The 22,819-nt window shown below is 36.7% G+C and overlaps 1 protein-coding gene across 3 annotated transcripts; it reads right to left on the bottom strand.

The window, feature by feature from the left end:
* Positions 1-546: 546 nt before the first annotated feature.
* LOC120624759 (transmembrane GTPase Marf) lies at positions 547-22,641 on the bottom strand. Of its 3 annotated transcripts, XM_039891470.1 has the most exons (16): positions 22,534-22,635; positions 22,298-22,337; positions 20,418-20,726; positions 18,840-18,966; positions 18,233-18,395; positions 17,632-17,862; positions 16,795-16,902; positions 15,777-15,927; positions 14,029-14,192; positions 12,876-13,028; positions 11,033-11,240; positions 10,159-10,391; positions 8,124-8,294; positions 7,140-7,336; positions 5,919-6,132; positions 547-4,862 (listed from the first exon to the last, which is right to left on the bottom strand). In XM_039891470.1, exons 3-15 carry the CDS (start codon positions 20,617-20,619, stop codon positions 5,934-5,936), a joined length of 2,307 nt encoding a protein of 768 aa, XP_039747404.1. In that variant the 5' UTR covers positions 20,620-20,726; positions 22,298-22,337; positions 22,534-22,635; the 3' UTR covers positions 547-4,862; positions 5,919-5,933. The 3 variants fall into 3 exon arrangements, with proteins under 3 accessions (XP_039747404.1, XP_039747403.1, XP_039747405.1); XM_039891469.1 differs by lacking the exon at positions 22,298-22,337 and having other exon boundaries at positions 22,534-22,641; XM_039891471.1 differs by lacking the exon at positions 22,298-22,337 and having other exon boundaries at positions 20,418-20,656.
* Positions 22,642-22,819: the final 178 nt, after the last annotated feature.

The raw sequence follows: 22,819 nt of genomic DNA, 5'->3' as shown, positions 1-22,819 counted from the left end.
TTTTTGATAAAAATATAATAACATGATTTTGATATATAAAATTTTTGTGCTTCTTAAAGGGATACCACAAGAATTTGTAACAAATTTTCATATTATAATTTAATTTTACAAGTTATATTTTATTTCAAAATCCTATAATCCTATTCCGCCCGGACGTGTTTACCATATTCCGTTCTGGTTTTATGGCCATCAATTGAATTGCATCACACGTAAAGGAAACGAAAAAATACAATTGGAAATTGTTAAATCTAGGTGAGTATATTGTCACAGTCAGAGCAGGATCTTTGTGACGTCAAATTTAGTGTGAAGTATTTGTAAGAAATATAAGAAACAGGCATTATGTATGATGTAATCTATATAGAGTGATCTATGGTCTAAGTTTATGATTAATAAATAATTGGTAACTTAATAACACTTGCGTTTTTAGCCGTATGAGCTTTTTTTAAACTGCGCTATAATAGTACAATACCAACCCAGTAGTACTTTCTTAGATAGCTAAGACAATTGTACTGGATTTTTTTTTATATTGCTTTTTTATTTGGGTTTGTGTTTCCTATTGATGGGAACCATAATATTGAATTATGTAGCAATAATAAAAATTACAAGACTGTATCAGCTTATGTAATTTTAATTTAAGATATTATAATTTAAAGATTAAAGCCAATGTATCGTGTTTCAATTAATTGTTTTAAGTCTTCTGGGCATTACATTAAACTTTGTTGCGCTAACTAATATTGACGATTAATTAATAATCTCATATTAAGAACGTAACACTAAACTTCTAGTAATCTAATAGGGTCTTATTAATAAACGTGACCAACTTGTTTTGGGTGTTTTTGGGGTAATTTGTTATATTTTATTCGTTTTTATTAATAGTATTCAATCTTTTATAGATCTTTATAATATAATTAATTATTTAATTTATTCTTTAACGTGTATATTGAGATGGGTCTTACCTGAATTAAACTTATATTATTATTATTATAACGTTGGACTAGTTTGTTCACGCTCTGAAAAAGGAGGTATTTAGAAGTGACGTATGAAAAAACACTGCATCATAATATATCCATATCCAACGTTATGCCGCACTAATAATTAGACCTTAACAAGGCCCATAAAGACAGCGCAAATGAAAAAAAAAATAACATGGAAATCTCATAAAGCTACGCCACACTCATTCATTCAGTCAAAACTTACTAGAAGATTTAGATTACGGTTGCATGTTACGTTTTTTGTTTCCTATATAATATGTCCATTTAAAAATATAAAAATCTTAACAGTCACGCTGCTGACAATATCTTTATTCAATATAGTGGCCTGATTTTTTACAAAATAGGGGTAATTTTATTCATCTGTTATCGATGCTATTTTTTTATAATTTATCTAATTATCATACAAGTATAATAATAACAGGATAATATAACGTAACAAGTTCTTGGACTTTGTTAGTTAGGTGATTCTCTGAGGAAATTGTACTCAGTACTGTACTGTACTGTAATATTCTTTAGAGAATCTTCCTGCAAATTCTCGCGTGTATCTTTTCGCGAGAAAACTCATCAAAAGAGTGAGTGATGAATTCCAATAGTGTTTCTCATTAAACGCTCTTGTACGCTTAACAGACAGGTTAACGCCAATTCCAATAAAGAACAAACATATAACAGAAAAATCTACACCCGAGAAACCTATAGAGTGTACGTGATTTTATTCTAATAAACATTATAAAGCTTTTATACAAAAAAACAACAACAACAAAACTAATTTACAGAGGGTTAGTATATTTCTACACATAAGTTGAATATACAATTTCACCTTACATAGAGGCATTATCTCAAGGTCACGGGGAATCAAATCGCTTTTAAGGACGAAGGAATATGAATTTTGTTGCACACCAAAACTGAATTAACAGTTTTAAAGTAAAAAGAAGAGGCATTTCTAAACGCGAAAACTTATGAACACAAATTGTAAATTGCCAATTTTTAAAATAAAAGACTTTTTTAGACTCTTCCGTTTACAGATCGGTCTACAACTGAATATCACATATATCTCACAAATCACAACTATTAATATCAACAGTATTTGGTAGACAATACATCCTTCATAGGCTGTGCCAGGCTACGGGGTCACCTCCACCTACGGACTAAAGGATCGGCCGATAGTTTTGAATTGTTTGATTTGCGACTAAGACTCTGCTCATCAAGTATTATTTGCATGCGAGAACCACGTCGCATTTCGTTGCGCTAAACATCGGAGACACGCTTATCGTCCAATACATTCTTTATATTTCGTCTTATCTAATAAAATCGCGCAAGCGACATTACCAAACTTTTCAGGACAAACAAAACATCGTCTTATTATATTATGCTAAAAACAAATATTACTTAAACCTTTCATTATAGCTACTTTAAAAATCTCTATTTAAACATTATAATAGACAGGTAATTAATGCGATTTTTATATAAAATTATAAGAAAGCGGTTTATTGTTTCTCCTAAAAACAATGCTAATTTGACTGGCACGGTGTTGTTACTAAGCGACGATATTGCGCACTAGGTTTTCGCTCGTGCGACAAGTTAGTGGCTCTGCAGGTAATATTTGTCATGACTCAAAGGTGCTGGCAGGAAATTAAAATTAACACTTATAAACATGGTACACGACAACAACAAAAAGATGGCCGGTGGTTTGGTTATGTATGTCTATTTATCCATCCCCCTTTTCCATCAACCCACTTTCTGGTTTTATGGGTTTGATCAGAAAATTCAGGAGACACGATAGAACCTGATTAAATCGAAATAAAGAACTGGAGTGTCAGAAATTGCGCAGGAGATTAGGAAATTCAAAGGTTCAATAGATCTTATGAACGCAGGATGCTGGAATGGCAACCCCGCACTGGAAAATGTAATAGCATTGCAAACTATATGCAACGGCAAGAATCTTGACTCGTGTTCAGTTATATTAAATCGTATAATATTCTAGAAAGAAGCCGTTCAAGGAAACCCTACATCGCGACAATCATGTAAAATACTCATTTTATTTATCACATCATATTTAATTTTAAAAAACCGGCAATAAATAAATCACGAGTTGCTGCGCTAATATTGAAATGGTGCATGCGCGATCATCTCGCAGAGCCAACGTGCCAGTCAAGCAAAAAAGGTACATCAAATGGTGGCATAAATATAAAATATGGATTCTTTTAACCGTGGTACATATAATGTTGGAGTATCTAGATAAGCAGTGTTTTGTCACATTCTGGCATTTGACAGTTGCTGTCAGTTGGAGTGTGACAAAACACTGCGCTACTATTCTGACGTTGCGCCACGTTTATTAATTAAGGTGTTTGTGTGTATGAGGGGCTGAGAAATACGTAAACAAGACCACCTTCCACAGAATTAGTACGACTATAACAGCTTTCAACAATAAATAAGTCATGCACACAACAGAACATCAATAAAGTCCCGACTGTAGCGTTTAACATTCGCATTAACATAATTAAAATTTTTTAATTCGTCATCGCAATTTTTATACTAAGGGTAATCATTGGGTCGATACATGATTTCTTATTGATATAAGTGTATAGCAAGTATGGTAAACGGACATATTCAAACACAAAATACCGGAGCAAATATATTCATGAGTAAAAATAGCGCGCTAGTTTTGCCCTTTTAATTTTTGACATTAAACTAAAATAAAATAAAATTTACAACAATTCAGCACTCGGCCTAATCGCGCCTATAATTTAATACTAAGTTTTATTTATCTAACACATACATTTTCTGCATTGGGTTACATTTTTACAAACGTTATCGCTAAATATTTATTCGGTAAGTTATTTCCGCACCAATCAAATTAGGTTAATAGGCAACGTCACGGTCAAATCAAATAAAACTTTGACAAAACTGACACGTTGTGTGCGGTTTGCCATCCCTATTTTATAGCGTCAAAAAGTCAACGCCACGAAGGTTGAAAACCCAAGCAGATCCTTAGTGGAGTAAAAAGAAATCCAATGGGATGTAATGCAAATGGAATAGGCGTGTGACCCCGAAATCAGCTACCGGGCAACTTTGTGACGAGAGCTTGACGACGACTACTTTCCGCAGAGATTATAGGCTAGATTCCTACGGTTTCTACGAGAAAGAGTGAGAACATCTCGCTATATCTTTCGCACACCCGAACCATAGGTTTTTCTGACGTTGAACTATTGCCAGATTTAAAACGCCTTCAATTAATTTCCAGGCAGGTTTATTGAAATTCTGGTCTTTATAATTTAGGGCGTCGTAATTTTTTTCTAATAAAAAGAAATCCAGCTAACTTCCCTACTACGTGAGAGTATACATTTGTACGGTAACACCGTTTGCGTAGCTGTAAACGGTAGCACGTAATTGCTTACAGAAAATGACGATACCCTTTGTACTGTTTTACACACAGAGTTAAGAACATATAGAACCCACATTCAGCCACTATTGCACGCAGTGCATTGTGTCCAAAAACAGTGACAACGCTTCGCTTACGTCTCACTTCACACCCGAGTAAGGAAGCCAAAAACTTATCCCGTTTTCCCCATTATATGGTAAACTTTCAGAACATTAGAGGTAAAATTATTACTGTCAACTGCTAAATGGAGTGAGCTAACTAAAGAAGTGGTTTTGAAGCTTCAATATTAGTCGTGAATACGGTTTCTGTATGTTCTTGATGTTGTGGTTTTACACTTATCTGGAAAACCCGCTGCGGTCGAGACCTATCAACAAAGTATACACTATATCACTAGAATAACCCAACGTTTAATCAGCTGCTCGGCACCAGTTGGTCAACCATTGACAGTGAAATGCATCCCCAGGCTCGAGTGACTCCAGCTTCAATGTTCTCTAGAACAACGAAAACGGTGTAAGTGCAGTATGGAGAGCGAGAGCATTAGAGCATTAGTACTCATGACGAAGCTAGGTTTGGTGTTCTTACCAAACCTAGCTTCGTCATGGCAAAACAGGATAAGAAGACATACCGAGGGTTCTTCAGATTGCACCGATGGGTTCTACTGCGGCATTTGCAGCCGTAAATAACGCTCGCGATTCGGCTTATTTAGTTATTCATGTCGTCGAATCGTTTCTAAGACGTACAGGCTATATATAGACGTATAGATTATGATATTGAAAAATCCGCGTCTGGTACGTTAAAATGTTCAAATCCTAACTCAACAAATAAATTTTATATAAATATATAAAAATATATATAGATTTATGTATTTTACATGTATTTATATATTTTTTGAGTTCCTAAAATCTTTTGACCACACCCACATTCGTTTTTCTCGCACGCCCTAAGTTTCGCTGGTAGAAAATGGGTTAGATTTGCGCGTTTTGTGAACCGTTTTATTGGTAGTGCAATAAAGTGAATAAATAAACTCCATATCTACAATGTTACTTCAAAGCTACTTTGAACACAAAGGGGCGGATAAACCAATTTCTTTGGTTACTATAGTATTGGAGATTTTTATAGGGTGCAATAGTCACTTGACTATCAACCAGTTGAACGGCTTGCCCTTTGGTCTGCAATTTATATATAACAAAAAATACTCATCCTTTAAAGTCATCAAATATTTATTGAAAAGTGGAAGCTCTGATTACTAAGCTTAGTGATAAAAGCTCTGGCTTTCTTTTCGAGGAGACAGAGTTCAGTTCCCGTCGCGCACCTCTAGGAATAAGGTGAGTTTTTAATTTAAGCAATTAAAATATCACGGTGAAGGAAAACATCGCGAGGTAACTTGCAAGCTTTAGAGTTCTCCATAATGTTCTCAAAGGTGTGTGGATTCCACCAATCCGCACTTGGGCTGCGTGGTGGACTACGGCGTACACTCTTCCCATTCTGAGACGAGACCCGAGCCCTATATTGGGCCGTTAATGGTTTGATAATGATGATAAACTAACCTGTGCTCCCAGCCCTTAATGCTTGAGGAAGGCGTCGTCGAACAGTTCAAGCTCGTGGCTCAGGTAGTTAGCCTTGTTCCGCAACTTCTTCGCCGACGTGGAGGCCTCGTCCAGCATTTTGATTGCTTCTCTAACTTCTGTCAGCTCTATGTCCATTTCCGTCGTCGCTTCGTCGACGAGTCGGCAGAGACGGGCGAACATTGTCGATAGTTCTCTGCAAACGGATTCATTTATTTGATTACGTAAACGATAAAAAAGCTTGGGTGTGAACAATTGCTTCTTAAATATTTTCAAATGACAATGTGAGATTGTGATAACAAAAAGAACACCCGGCTAAGTTTGTTGTGGGCTTCTTCTTAGACCAGGGCGCGTTTGGAACCCTCGTAGCTTTAGCTTTAAGTTTACGAATGTAGTTATCGCCATTACTACTCACTGCTATGTACACATTTTGTATATAATCAACGCATAAAAATGTGCATATTTGAATAAAGAAATAGTTGTCTGTGACTTTGACTTTAATTATTTATAATATCAAGATATATTCAGTAATTCGACAAGTTTGTTGCTATTGGCAACAAACTGAAAATTGCCATGCTATACGAAACAAAGTGCTTCCAATTTATCCGCGGACCAAATTTCAAGAAATTACAGTTAGTAAATATTTTGAATTAGGTTTAGGTTATTTTAGGAATCGTCGCGGTTGTGTGCGAAAGCATTCCCGTGGCCATGCCACAAGGCGACTAGTTCGAACACTGTGGGGTTTTAGCCGGTACGAGTCCGACATAGCCCGTGGTGCGGTGGTATCCATGAGGATTTCCCCACGGAAAAAAAAGGTTATTTTAGGGGTAAGCAACATTTATTTCAGAGGACGGACTAAAAGTTTATTTTATTGTTCTGTTAATTTTCGGAGAAGACTAAAATGTTGTTGACCCAAAAGGAGAACGATCTGTCATTTGCTTGCTCGCCTCGCGGATAAACCGGCCGCATTATATTTCACTTGCAAGCGGATAACAATTTTTTTACAAACAAAAAATCTTTTACCCTATTCTGATATTCTAGACTTTCATTTTGGTCACGTCACGCCAAAGAAGTATAACTTCTAACGCTTACATAAGTACACAAAAAGTTTTTTTTTTTTTTATTTGAACGAATAAACGTGTTTTTTTTTTGGTTTCTCAAACGTAGTTAAAAACGCCAGGCGGCCGGGCCGGGCGTACTCACTGCTGCACTTGGTGACTGCAGTTGGCGGACGTGAGGTCGACGATGAGGCGTAGCTTGCGGCCCGCGTGCGCCACGTACTGGCGCTTGAACACGCGCTCCTGCGCCTTGGCCGTCCACGTGAGCCGCTCGTACGCGTACAGCGCGCCGTACACCAGCCCCGTCACCGCCACCACCCGCCAGCCCACCGTCTTGAGCAGCTGTCGACACGTTTAGGGCTCTTAAAAAAAACACTTTGAAAATACATCGATGTCATTCGATTAAATAAAGAAATATTCGCGGCCGATTGGCGCAGTGGGCAGCGACACAGCTCTCCGAGACCGAGGCCGTGGATTCGATTCCCACAACTGGAAAATGTTTCTGTGATGAATGTTTTTCAGTGTTTGGGGTTTCATCTGTATATTATAGGTATTTAAATAAATAAATATACTACGACAATACACACATCGCCATCTAGCCCCAAAATAAGCGTAGCTTGTGTTATGAGAAATATCAACTGCAACTTTCATGACACGTGCCATAGCAGCTAACTTTGAAAGATTTTAATCATAACGGAAAGCCAAAATGAAAGACCTTCTTCGTACAATGAGATCAACAGCTACCTTGTTCGGCCAATAAGTACGACTTTGGAAATAGCTGGCTTAACCCTTCACGCTGCTAAAAATATCAACAATCTTTTTAAATTTGTAATGGTACAAACCCAATGGTCACTCGGAAGCAAAATTATGACAAAGTGCAAACAACTCCCCTGAACCTTCCAATAGCCTTACACTCAGAACGGAAGTTGTAACGGACTCTACACATTCCGATCCTCCATATACTTGAAACAAAATATCTTTAGACTAAATCTAATATCAACATTTGAGTATCTGAGTCTGAAATTAAAGAATATGTAAGTGGATAAATTAGGTTTAACTTTAAGGCCTGGTCGGACTTAGGTCATCAGAGGAGACCAACACTGAAAAATTGTTTTGGTGCTTCACTCACCAATCCAGAGAGAAGCAGTCCCCCCATGGTGCCTTGTGACGTCAGAGCGCCCAGCGCGAACTTTGATATCATGCTCCACTCCTCGGCGCTGAGCGGGCCCATTGCCGAGGGGCCGTTGCTCAGTCGCGACACCTCCATAGAGGGCGCTGCGGGACCCATGCTGGGGGGGATCTGGAAATGATAATAATATCTTAAAAACAACTATCAATAATAATATATACTACCAAAACAACGTGTGTGTACTTATGTTAACGCGTTAGAAGTTATACTTTGGCGTAAAAAGATAAAAAAAAAATCAAAAATTTTATCTTCCGCCTTATTCTACGTTTGTAGAAAAAACGACACTAACAATAGAAAAAAGGTATTTAATACCTTGAGAGTTTATATAGCATTAACTAGTTAAATAAAAGTTTATTTAAACATTAAAAGAAAAAAAATCTACATTATTAAAGAAATTGACATAATAAACATGGTAAAATTTGGAATACTGACTCGCTAAGGACAAACAAGTGAGATTTTGTACGATTGAATCAATTAAATCACTGGAATGAGAACGCAGACTTTGACAGTTATAAGTGTACACTGTCAAACCTTATAGCTAACTTCAGGGTGTCGATTTTTTGTGACGGTGTGCGCGCGCATCGTAAAAATTAATTTTTCCCTAACGCGCCAAAAGAAGTATAACTTCCATATACTATGAATAAATAAATAAAAATTTATATTTATCAAACGAAAAATTGTGTAAATAAATGATAGAATAAGTTATTAGGAATCCCAATCCGATTGAAATCCGCCTATCAATCTGGTTACAGCGCCCTCACAGGGTTCCATTTCAAATGTGTACATTAGATTGACATTCTCTTTTGAAAATTTAAAAATTATGTAATATTTTTTTTCTTCTTTTGCTTTTTTTGGCTTTTAGTTGTGCCAAATCAGCACTTTGTATTTTGCCAATGTCACGTATACTTGGAAGAACCAAAAAAGGTGATTGTCAAAAAAAAAAATATTACATAAATATCTATATAATGTTTATGTCATTATAATGGAGTTGTAATTGAATAATTGAATAAATAAATAACTGAAATGTCAGTTGGATTTCGAAATAAGTAGATTTGATGCGAATAAATTTATAAATGTAAGTCATCATATCAGTATTTTTTAACTCGGAGGTGGGCGGTGGTACATGCAGCACAGTTGTTACTATTGCAGTGCCACCCTTGCTAGTATTTTAAATGCCATTGTAACTGTTCCAAATAAATAATAATAATTATTATTATCATTTATATATTCTTTCCATTTATTTTATCGGCGAACTCCCACACTAGGTGACCTGTACCGTGGGGCCTAAGTTCAGATATCCCCAGTTGGGTGAATACGGATTGGGGATAGCTTGCTTTTAAAATTCTAATGATATGCAAAATTCCTAAGTACTGTATTGTCAAAGCTTTAATAAGGGTTGGTGGGCTTCAACGATTATTATCATATGATAATATAGTGGTAGAAAACAAGATAGTGGTGGTAAATATGAATAAATAGTGGCGTGCATAGAGGGTATATGCACAGGGTATGAAGATAAAGTAAAATTGAGAAAATCTCCAATACAAGTTATAAAAAACTTAAGGGTAGGCATTATAAGAGTTATAAAAAGCCTACCCTTAAGTATTTATAACTCGTACTGGAGATTTTCAGAATAATGTAACAATTATGAAAATTAACCTTAATTTGCTATACTCCGCGAAAAGCAGGAGAATCTGCATGGTGTTATAATTTTCCACACCAAATCAATGTACTTCTTCATCAATGTATTTCTTTTCGCTCCGAAACCATGGAGTATAGGGAGTGCAGAAATTTTAACTTATGACTTTAGACATATAATCCGACAGAGTTTCCCCCTAAAATTGCTTGATACAGAATGAATGCTTCAGAAAATAATGCTTCTGCTAAAATACGTATATATATATATATATATATATATATATATATTTTATATACAGCTCAGGTACCCCGTTTACATAATGACGAGACATAGAATCACCTGCGTGACGGTGGGCGGGTTCTTGAGCGCAATCTTGTTCGCGTGGCGGCCCTGGAAGCGCTGGATGAGCGCCGTGATGCCGTAGGAGAAGCGGAACGTGAGGTCCTCGTGGAAGTCGGCGCACAGGTTGTCGCAGTTGAGCCGGTACAGCACCTCGAAGGGCTGCTGGTGCGGGACGATGCAACTGGCGGCCGCCGCGCGCTTGTGCGCCGGCAGGATGTTGTACATGCGCTCTGCGGACGGCGCACGTTTCCACATATACCATATTAATTTACGGAGAAATATATATAAGAATTTAGCAAAATTTGTTACGCTATGGCATTAAATTCTATAATAAACTTCCATCAAATTTTAACACTTTCAATAAAAAAGTTGACAAAAAAAAAAACTGCGACATATGTATTTTGTTTTGACATTGAGCACAAATTTTCAATTAATGTTTCTGATTTTTGAAATTATAAACTATACCAAGCCTATATTGGAGGTGCCTATTAAAGTTGTGTCTATTTTTCACGTAGTTCTTTCGCAATGGATTATTTAAAAAAAAAAGAATACTCTACTGATTGTTAAAAGGAAAACTTTTTTTACACATAATATTGTTATAAAACCAGCCTACTTTCGCCAAAGGTTGTCTGGGAGTGATCGCTTTAGCGATAAGACTGCCTTTGCACGCCTAAACTAGCTTTTAATTATTCTTTAAAGTGTTGTTCTTTGTATTTTGTTTTTGTGTATGCAATAAATAATTTAATAATAAAAAAACAAAGTGTTCTTCTTTAGTACCATGGTGAAATTGATTAAAAATTCGTATGGATTGCAAGCAACATTCAAAATTCCTTAAATTTTGTACTGGCTCTGTCATAAACTCGGTATTCACCTGCCATTTCCTTCTGAGCTTCGTCCATCTCATGGCCGATGTCAGAGGACAGTCGCTTCTTGAGCCTGGAGCCGAGCCCCGACTCCACGTGTCGGTGCAGCGCCCGCTTGTACTGCTCGAGCGCCGCTCGCTCGTTGCGGAAGGGCGATTCGTATTCGTCCACCAGTGCCGACAGTCTTCGGATCTCTTGGCTCAGTGTTAGGGACACCTGGACAGTCCATTATATTTAAAGCATCTTCCATGAGTCCTAGCATAGAATTATATGCCCTGACAAGGGTTAGAATTGACGGCCGATTGGCGTAGTTTGCAGCGACCCTGCTTTCTGAGTCAAAAGCTGTGGGTTCGATTCCCACTACTGGAAAATGTTTGTGTGATGAGCGTGAATATTTTTCAGTGTCTGGGTGTTTATATGTATATTCTAAGTATTTATGTATATTGTTCATAAAAATATTCATCAGTTATCTTAGTATCATAATTCATAACACAAGCTACGCTTACTTTGGGGCTAGATGACGATGTGTGTATTGTCAAAAAAAAAAAAAAATTAACGTGTCTACCTGCCAAAGCACGGCAACACGTATTGCCCCAGTGCTAAGAAATTTGATAAAGCTTTACGAGGAGAAAACATTCCTTTGGATAGAAGCAAACGTTACTTTGCGCAATTCGATGACATAGTATAAAAATTAAGCTCAATTTGCTATACTCCGCGAAAAGCAGGAGAATCTGTATGTACTGTGTGATTAATCATTTCTTAAATCCAATAAGTCCAAGGCCGTGGGTTCGATTCCCACTACTGGAAAATGTTTGTATGATGAGCTTGAATGTTTTTCAGTGTCTGGGTGTTTATAAATATATTATAAGTATTTATGTATTATATTCATAAAAATATTCAACAGCTATCTTAGTACCCATAACACAAGCTACGCTTACTTTGGGGCTAGATGGCGATGTGTGTATTGTCGTAGTATATTTATTTATTTTTATTTATTTAAATCTTTATACTCCACACCAAACAGATCTTTGGCAATGTATTATCATCGCACGTTTCGCTCCGACACCTGAACATCCTGAGGAGATGTTGACTTTACGATGAATAATTGTTGAGATATAACAATTATTGGATAGAAGCAGGCGTTACTTTGCGAAAATCCATAATATATTATAAAAATTAAGCTTAATTTGCTATAAGCTTAAGTTGCTTTACTCCGCGAACAGCAGTAGAATCTGTATGGTGTAATTTATAATTACTTCAATTCATGTTCCTCTACGCACGTTTCGAAACGTGCGTTTAAATAATAACAATAATAAATGTTTTAAAAAACAAAGAACGTGTGTGTACTTATGTACACGCGTTAAAAGTTATACTTCTTCGGCGTAACAAGACAATTTTTTTATCTTTCGCCCAACTCTACGTTCGTAGACAAAACGACACTAACAATAGAAAAAAAGTATTTAATACATTTAAAGTTTTATTACAATGCATTATCTAGTTATCTCATTATCGGACAACCAAGTTTAACTCGACATTAAAAATTGATATTTTTGTACAATTAAATCAGCGGAACGAGCTCGCAGACTTTGACAATTGCAAGTGTACATCATCCAACCTTTTTTTGAAAAACGAAAATGTTGACTATAGCTAACTTCAGGGTGTCGGTTTTTCGTGACGGTGTGCGCGCGAATCGTAAAAATTGACACTCGTTATTTTTCCCTAACGAACCAAAAGAAGTATAACTTCAAAATATTCATCAGTCATCTTGGTACGCATAACACAAGCTACGCTAACTTTGGGGCTAGATGGCGGTGTATTTATTTATTTATAAATGAGTGTATTTCAGTGTACCTTGTGCTCGACACTCTCGACCATGCGTCCAATCTTGTCCTTCATTTGGCGAGTGATGGCCGTGAGCTGTTCCTCCACAGCGGTCAGCTGTTCCTGCAGTATGCGTTGCTTTTCAACCTTCGCGGACTTCTGGTCGCAGGACGTGCTGTACACCTGCACCGAAAAACCATCACCAAAATTTCAAAAAAAACATTCAAAATTCAAAAAGTTTTATTCATGTAGGCCACATGACACATATGAAGCGTTCATACATTTAATATGTTAACACTAATGTTAGTGATGGTGATAACTGCATTCGTTAACATGAAAATAAAGCTTGGTGGGTTCCAAACGCGCCCTGGTCTAAGAAGAGCCCACAACAAACGTAGCAAGGTTTTTTTTTGTTATCACCATCTCACAGTCTCACCCAAGCTTTTTTATCATACATGTAATCCTTAATATTATAATAGGAAGAGGAATTTAAAAAAAACCAGCCCACTACCCGGCCATTGCAGGGCACGGGTCTTAAGAAGGGGTTAGAGCCGTAGTTCACCACACTGTCGCAGTGTGGATTGGTGGACTTTACAGACATAGGATAAAAGAAAGATAAGGTTTGAAGATCTTAATTACATTTATATTATATTTTATTCTATATTAGCTGACCAGCGCCACTTTGACTGCACCAAATCATAAATTTAAAAAAAAACCTTGAACCTAATTGCAGTTTCAGTTTTATTTCCAAACTATATTGTACGCGGCCGGGTGGATCGAGGCATTTTTCTTACTTTTAGCATTTCTATACCCTCCGTAACTTCTAAGCGATAGGTCCAATTTGAATAACTTAAAAAAACTTGCAGGTACATAATCAGTCTTAATTATAAAACTATTCATTTGGATAAGGAATAATATCATGATAGGAATGTCACCATCTTATATCATATAATATCATATAACAAAAAGCGGTCAATGTTTCTTAACCATAACAGTTAAGACATATAGCCTCGCGGACAAGCAAATTACAGCAAGCAAATTGCGGATTAGCAAATTTACAGAAAACCATGGTAAAAATATACACTAAAAAGCTTTGAGTGCCTCTGTAAATTAGTGAAAAACCACGGAATTTTTGTTAAGTAACGTCAGTTACGGGCGGGAAAGAGATATAAAAAAACCTTACCTGTTCCAAAGCGCTCATTACGTCGCCGGCTATATTCTTGCCGCGGCGAGAGTGTTGCGCGAATTTGGTACGCACGGCCGACTGGCTGATGCACTCTTCGAACTTGCGCTCAAAGTCCACGAACTCGAAGTATCGCACTTGATGCCCGTCCGCGAGGATGGGAGCTAATGGAGACGTTTTGGATGTTTTAAACACGCGCTTATCACCAAACCCATTAGCGGCCCACTACAAAGTACGGGTCTCCTCTCAGAATGAAAAGAGTTTAGGCCGTAGTCTACCACGCTGGCCAAATACCGATCGATAGACTTTACACCCCATTGAGAACGTTATGGAGAACTCTCAGACATGCCAGTTTCCTCACGATGTTTTCCTTCACCGTTTAAAAAAAGTGATATTTACATTGCTTAAAACGCACATAAATTTGAAAGTTAAAGCCGGGCCGGGTTCCACGAAAGGAAAGTCGAAGCTACACCCACTAGGCTATCACCGCTTCTTACACGTGGGCAGCTGGGCCTAAATTCAAATTCAAATTCAAAATTTCTTTATTCATGTAGGCCTTTCACAGGCACTTATGAAGCGTTCATACATATACATATATTCTAAGTATTTATGTATATTATTCATAAAAATATTCATCAGTCGTCTTAGTACCCATAACACAAGCTAAGCTTACTTTGGGGCTAGATGACGATGTCTGTATTGTCATAGTATATTTATTTATTTATTTATTTATTTATACATATATGTTTACATAATTGTAAGGGGAAGGTAATAACTTCGATCGCCATCTTAAATCTAAAGCTACGAGGGTTCCAAACGCGCCCTGGTCTAAGAAGAGCCCACAACAAACTTAGCCGGGTAATTTTATTTTTTGTTATCACCATCTCCCATAAAATTTATATTAAGCTATGAAGCTAGAGCAATTCATACCCAAGCTTTTTTATCGTTTAAGTAATTCTTAATATTATAATAGGATAGACTTTACACCCCCTTGAGAACGTTATGGAGAACTCTCAGACATGCCGGTTTCCTCACGATGTTTTCCTTCACCGTTTAAAAAAAGTGATATTCAAATTGGAAAAGTTAGTGACGCGTGCCGGGCTCGAACTCTGTCTCCACGAAAGGAAAGTCGAAGCTATACCCACTAGGCTATCACCGCTTTTTACACGTGGGCAGCTGGGCCTAAATATTGGCCATAAGGTTTTTTAAGGTGATACCCTAACGTCTAAGGGATCGGCTTTCTTTTCGTGGAGACAGAGTTCGAGCGCCAGCACGCACCACTAACTATTCTAGTTTATGTGCGTTTTATGCAATTTAAATATCACTTGCTTTAAACGGCGAGGGAAACATCGTGAGGAAACCTGAATGTAAAGCCAATAATTGTTATTGACCTCTCGTACTATCAGTTATACTAAACTAAGGTATATTGGCAGGTGTCAAAGTAGGACTATCCTTTTATCAATGCTAACTGCCGAAAAGTATAGGACACTTTTTGCACCTGTTTTTTTAGTATAGATTAGAGACTAGTATAAAACAGAATAAGCACGAATGACAATATACGAATATATTATGGTTCCTTAAGTATAGTTCAACGGGTACATACCACGATAATATTTTGGATTTGTCGCATGGATTGTTCCAATCGATCGATCCAAAATATTATCGTGGTATGTACCCGTTGAACTATACTTAAGAAATGTTGATTAACCATGAAAATCTTAGTTTAAAATCTTATATTATGTTCTTACAAGAGACAGGTTTTTCTCGCTCGCGCATGCGCGTGAGCAGCGCCTCCTTGGCCGAGATGAAGAAGATTCTCTCCTCGGCCTCCTTGGGCGAGCACACGCGCAGCTCCCGGGACAGGAAGTCCACGCATCTGTTCGCGTGTTGACTTCGAACCTGCGATACGCACTCCAAATATTAAATCAATGGCAGAATACATACAGTCTTGTTTTTGAGGACCTCAACGGCGCAACGGTGAGCACTGTGGATTTAAAGGTTCGATTCCCGGCAGGGATAGTTTGGAAATTAATAATTTCTGAACTTCACAAGATTTTATGTTCTGTTAAGCGTTAACGCTGTCCAACCTTGATTATAAAATGAAATGTTAGTCCGAGATAAACAACCGATATGTACTTTTGTATCACTCATGCGGGGAAAGTAGTATCTTGACGCTCGCTGTTGCGGTTGAAAAAGAACCGTTTGCCCATTTTAAAATTTGAGTGCGACAAGAATAATTTGAAAATGGGCAAACGGTTCTTTTTCAACCACAACAGCGAGCGTACTACTTTCCCCGCATGAGTAATACAAAATAGTATGTGCAACAAGTGCGACATCGATTACCCACTCAAGCGAGTGACCGCACTCGCTTCTCTCGTGCGTTCAACTTCGCTTTCGTGGGCAATCGACAACTTGTCGCACTAGTTGCACAATATACTATTATCTTATATCTTTAAACGAGCAATTCTTGTATATATATATGTTATTGGAATCTCGGAATCGGCTTCAACGATTTTCTTGAAATTTAGTATACAGGGGGCTTTGGAGGCGATAAATCGATCTATATCTAATCGATTAATTTTTAGAAAATGTCATTTTATTTGTGTTTTCCGGTAATAACCGATTTGGTGCAACGATTTTTATTTTAAATATATAAAACAGACTGGAAAAAAGTGATAGTGCAATGTGTGCGATATTTTATTCTAAATTTGACACATAAAATGATAATAATAAACCTAAAATATACGTATTTCAGGTGTTACTAACCTGATCCAGGTACTCTGGTTCTGAAGCGGAGGCGTCCCATCTATTGTTCAATATAAAAATGTTCGGTTGTGATATTTTCGTTGATACTTTGTGGAAGAAATTCTTCTCCTAGAACAGAAATAATAACGATCGAAATCATTTCAATTATGATTAACTCTCGCAATTTATATTTTTCAATATTAAAGCAATTTTTTTGGATGGTATAATTAATTAATTATGCTATACATGTGTTAGGATTGCTTTTGTTTTGCAAGTGTCGTGTATCCAGAGTTAGGTGTGTTAGACGTGTGAGAAGTGTCAAAAGTGTCAGAAGTGTCAATGCAAATTCGCAATAAAGAATTTTGAATTTGAATGTTTGAAGTAAGTCAAGAATCAGGAGTATCGCAGCTCGCATGTATCAAGAGTGTCGAATGTGTCAGCAGTATCAAAGGTTCAGAAATGTTTAAGATGTCAGGAGTGTCTAAGGAGTCAGAAATATCGAAGGTGTCAAGTGTCAGTGTCAAAAGTGGCAAGTGTATCGGGGATGTTAAGTGTCAAGTGTATCGGGGATGTGTAGTGTCAAGTGTATCGGGGATGTTAAGTGCCAAGTGTATCGGGGATGTGTAGTGTCAAGTGTATCGGGGATGTGAACTGTCAAGTGTATCGGGGATGTGTAGTGTCAAGTGTATCGGGGATGTGTAGTGTCAAGTGTATCGGGGATGTGAAGTGCCAAGTGTATCGGGGATGTGTAGTGTCAAGTGTATCGGGGATGTGAAGTGCCAAGTGTATCGGGGATGTGTAGTGTCAAGTGTATCGGGGATGTGAAGTTTTTAGGAGTGTCGAGAGTGCCAAGCTCACCGTAACCATGAGCGTGGACTCCGCGTTGGCGACGAGCACGAACACGTCCGCGTCGAGGCAGTACTTGTCGATCCACTCGTCCAGATTGGGCGTCACGTCGACTCCTGGGCTGTCCACCAGCACCACATCGTCTCGCAGTAGCGCGCAGAGCTCGCGCGGCCAGTACACGTGCACCAGCGAGCACTCCTGAAGCCTCGTCGCGCACAGGGCGTGTCCGAGCTGGCTTACTGACTGCGGACAATCATTTACATTCCATTTTTTTAACTTGAACGAACAAAGCTGCTATACTGCTATAAACCTTAGTTAAATTCTTTACACAACTCGCGAGGCAATCAAATCAAACTTTGGAGGGATTTTCTTTACAATATACTCTATGGTTTCGCGCTTCACAGGCTCTGGCGAGTGACAGAGACGCCATTAAACGTTAGAGCGAGATAGCAATATTAGAATGAAATTATTTTATTCCTGTACAACATCAGTACAACATTACTTACCCGCTAAGCCTATAGGATGTATTGATATACTTGACTTTTCTGTCTTAACTAAGTTGTGTGAACGATAACTGTGTGTTGAATGATAACTTCGTCATCCTGTTGTTTACCTGAACATTAAGCTTCTCCTCAGAGCCCTCAGTCCTCATGAAGGACTCGTCTGTGTCGGAGCCTTCCACTTGTAGGAAGCAGTTTGTTGTATGCCCGATGCCACTCGGCAAAATTTTGTCATGCAACATAGCATTGATAACTGTGCTCTTGCCATTACTTGTCCTGCAATACAATTAATTTTAAAATAAAAATTAGTCTTTTCAAATGTCCAGCAAGAAGGAGTCTTATATCATAAGCCTTAAATCTATTAGTAGCTTGGAGCCATTGAAAAGCGAAATTGGGCTAGAGGCAGATACTATTCTGGGCTCAGATGAGGACAAATAAATTAGAACGCATTAAAGGGTCAGTGATGATTATTGACAAGCGAAAGACTGTCAAAATTCTTTTATTTACTTTTAGGTATCCCATTTTTATATCTTGCATGAGTATATTAAATACTTGCAACTTACTAAACATTAACTGAAATAATAAGCGCCAAATTATCCAAAATGATGTAAAAGTAAATAGTATAAAATCAAATCAATAGAAATTGTGTACTGACCTACTTGGGAAGTATTATTCATGACTACAACATCTAAAGAAGTTCTTATTGTCATAAATACTTGCCTGCCAAAGAACGCAACTTTCATGTGATCTCGCTTGAGGACTTCCCGTATTGCCTGAACTTTACTGACATATGCCTCAACATTTGCCACATCTTGCACTGATGCGATGCCATTGTCACCTGATACAGCTACAAAAACAAAGATTTTTTAAATTCACTTTAATACTAAATAAGAATCATTTATTTCAGACGTTTCCATACATAGACTATAGCTAGCCTATCGTTAATTTAAAAAACTTGGCAACAATTTAACAATTTATTGCCTGTTAGAGCAATGAAAAGGTTGGAGAACATTTGCCTCAAAAATGCCTATTCACTCTTTCAAAGACCAACTTCAACATCACCCCTTAATGTCTGCAACCTTTTAAACATATGTGTGTACAGTGTTATAGTGTAGTATAGTGTTATATTTCGATCTACTTTTTCAATTTTCAAAGGTCCATATTACAATGAGTACAATGAGACCGCGACCGCGAATGAGAAGAAGAAGAGACCACGTGTCATAGCTTAATTGGTTAAAAAGCTCTAGCCGTGATTGTTAGAGTCACAGGTTCAAATCTTATCGGTTCCGAAAATATTTACATGCATTTTAAATTTATGAAATTCATAATTCCTCAAAGTATAGGTGAAATCACTTTTAAGAATTATAAAAACTTTAAACCTTTAAGGCTTACTTCTTTACCATTTTGTTATGGAACCCTAAAAAATGGCATTTAATAAATATGTAACTGTATTGTTTGTTGTATAATCCAGGCCTTCTGAGGTAAAACTATTGTTTTATTGCTTTATAATTAGCGTATTAATTTATATGTGTAAATATATATGTATTACATTTTAACTCACAACATAACAGCATAATATGTGCCTAATAATGTATGATGACTCAGTGTTGTAACCACTCTGTTCAATCAAACCCAATTGTCCAATTGACTTTAGAAAATTATACATATTATCATGTGACATACAATAATACTAAAGACCTCATGATCATCCCACTTAACTCTCTCTACAAAATGTTATGGATGTTATTTACATCTCTATATATATATTTCTTGTGTGCGTGTGTATGTCACAGAATTCCTAGACAGCTGGACCGATTTGAATGATTTTTTTGTATATGTTTAGGTTGCCACCCTGGATGGTTTAGATTCACAAATTAGCCCGACCGATGGCGCTGGGGTCCGCTAGTATATATATATATATATATATCCATATTACTAAATGGTTTCTTTGTAGCATTAAAACACCGAGCAGCATGCAAACCGTGTTTAGAAACTACTGTATCTAGACTGATGGAAGGTTTCAGCCATACTAAGCTACTGACAAAGTTGTGAGGCCAAGTAATTTATCATTCCAGTCTGATTTCGCGTAGAAATGTATTAGGAGCATAGGTTCAATATACCTGCCATACTCCGAACAAGTTGGATAGCATACCAGGACAGCATAATCACATACGGTAAAAAATTTGATGGTAATCTAAAAATACTGGCAACTAAGAATCCCAAGAAAAAGAAATCTTTCAATTGCAAACTTAAAATTTAATTGAAAGTATGTAAAGTATGTTATAATTTTTAACTTACCATGCATAAAACTGACAGCATCCTTGACATAATCATCAATTTCAACAAATATGTCGTTTATCTTCTTCTTGGCCCTCACAAATATCTGCAGAGGAGAGTCCACATTGGACATATTCACGCGGACAGTACCATTGTTCATCGCAACGTTGTGGGGCCCGTCGCCAGCCATCATGGACATAGTGCGGTTAAGATAGGCAGCCATACGGGAAGGAAATACGTTCTGTTTGCGTTAGCTGTACCTTACAATGGACACGCCAATTAAAATAACAATACCACTTCTACGGTTTACACACAACATGCACGGTACGACTGCAACAAAAATGTAACAAGCGTAAGAAAGTGGAAAAGAACAGTGCAACTTTAATTAAGTGGAAATGTGATTAACTAGCCCATATGTTACTCAAATTTTATATTTGTCCCGACAAAAAAATATTTATATACATATTTGATGAGTGAGTGCAAAACTAAATCTTGTGCCAATCCCACAATGTAGACTAAGGGCAAGGGAGTAAGCATACTGTAAAAAGATTATATCACTAGTAGCTGTATAAATTTGGTGCAAGGTTTCAGTAAATTAGGACTAATGGTTGTAATTAGAAAGTAAAAAAAAAGGGAGAGATTAGTGTTCAGCATCTGCATAATTATAATTCTTTTTTTTTTAATTAGATTTTGAGTTGAAACTTATTTGAATGAGAGCAAAATGAGATATTGGCATTAGCTTATCTTAAGCACCACATCAAGATAATGTTGAAAACATAAAGAACTGTGGCAGCAACAATGTGAAAATTGCAATGCTTTCTGATGTCCTGACACTCACTGGCAGGATAATATAAAACAGAGAAAATATCGAGTTATACAAAGTCAAGAACATAAATTTGCTAACATTTAAACTAATACATTAAAATGTTTTATATTTGCATCATAAATAGAAAAAAAATAAAAAGAGAGAAGTAAAAAAGCATAGCATCTACATGGAACTTAGTTATAATAATTTTTCCTACAGTTTCTCTTCAATTGTGTGAAACAAATGAGTATTTCAAAGTATGCACCTACATACTAAATTTTAACAAAATTAGTTTATTGTAAGTGGAATAGTGTAGCGAGATATTCTATTCAACAGAAGGTTCAACTGCCATATTTGCTGCCGTAATAAATAGCCATACAAAAAGTGTTGCCTAGACAGTTTTTGAACCATCGCTCAAGACACAGGCCATTGATTAATTGATTGAGTGGTATAACAAATATATAAAAAAATTTCACATTTATTACATAAAAGTAAGAAATATAAGACCATTTTATTAAATATTGTTAAACCTTTTCTCTCCAGTATATGTATTAACCCACAACACATTCAAGCGGCATGTGGGGTCTAAGATTTATATTGATCTTTTATGCTCATTGTTTTGTCCCAATGCTCACTGTAATTGAGAAATACTCTTTGGTATGGTAAAGCATGTAAGGGAAGGAACTTCTGCATTAGGTAACAATTCCTATCGACTATTAGAGAGCCTAAACCTGTACAATATTTTTAGTAAAATAGTTTAAATTGAAGGGCAATGATATACAAGTGTTGTCTGTGGGTACTAATACAATCAGAAGATTATTCTTTTCTGTATACCTATGCTTAAAAGGTAACGAAAGTTACGACATAAGCATACTTTTTCTAAAATGAATTCTGCTGCATAAAAACACATTAGACATGGTTCATTGCTTACTCAAAATGGAATAGCATTTATTGAGGGTTAGGTTATGCCAATGCTGCTATAGTATAGAGACAAGAAAGAAGATGTAATCTTGCAAAAGAAGAGTGTTTGATAGGAATAGAAAAGTTAAATAAGCGAAACACACAACACTACATTAAAATTCTACTCTAGGTCCACCTTATCATCCCGTTGCACCACAGCCATTGCATACACATCTCTGCAGTGGGAATCGCGTGAAAAATCGTTTTATATTTAAATTCAATTACAATTTGTAATAAAAAATACAAATTAGACGTAAAACAACTGACAGCCGCCGAAATCAGTCAAAATTATCTGCGCTGAATTTCAGCGTTAATTATACGATTTACACGACAATTATTGGCTTAAAACATAATTAGAGGAGTAATCCTTACCTGTACTAAATCAACATTTTACAGAAATTACATGAGTTCCAATTAAAACTATTTTTTTCGGCACAAAATACCTGTAAAATTTTTCATGTATGATTTTCGTAATTTTTGTTCTCTCCTCTTTACTACATCTGTCAATGCTTGGAATTTATTTTTAAATTTCTGTTTTTCTATTGGTTGAAACAGGCATATTAATATTTTATCCAATTAGATTTTGACCTGAACCACCACAGATAAGTAAGATATCCAGTTTCAACTTTGACTTTCTCATAGGTTTCCTTTCGAACAT

The sequence above is a fragment of the Pararge aegeria genome, chromosome 6 (genome assembly GCF_905163445.1).
Source record: "Pararge aegeria chromosome 6, ilParAegt1.1, whole genome shotgun sequence".
In the NCBI taxonomy this organism is placed as follows: Eukaryota; Metazoa; Arthropoda; class Insecta; order Lepidoptera; family Nymphalidae; genus Pararge; species Pararge aegeria.
This window is presented reverse-complemented; position numbering and strand designations above follow the sequence as displayed.

Coding starts and splice junctions, on each gene's coding strand:
- LOC120624759 (XM_039891469.1), bottom strand. CDS start 20,619: ATGGCTGCCTATCTTAACCGCACTATGTCCATGATGGCTGGCGACGGG. Junction 15,928..16,794: donor AACCAGAGTACCTGGATCAG/GTTAGTAACACC, acceptor TGCGTATCGCAG/GTTCGAAGTCAACACGCGAA. Junction 8,295..10,158: donor ACCCGCCCACCGTCACGCAG/GTGATTCTATGT, acceptor TATCATTTCCAG/ATCCCCCCCAGCATGGGTCC.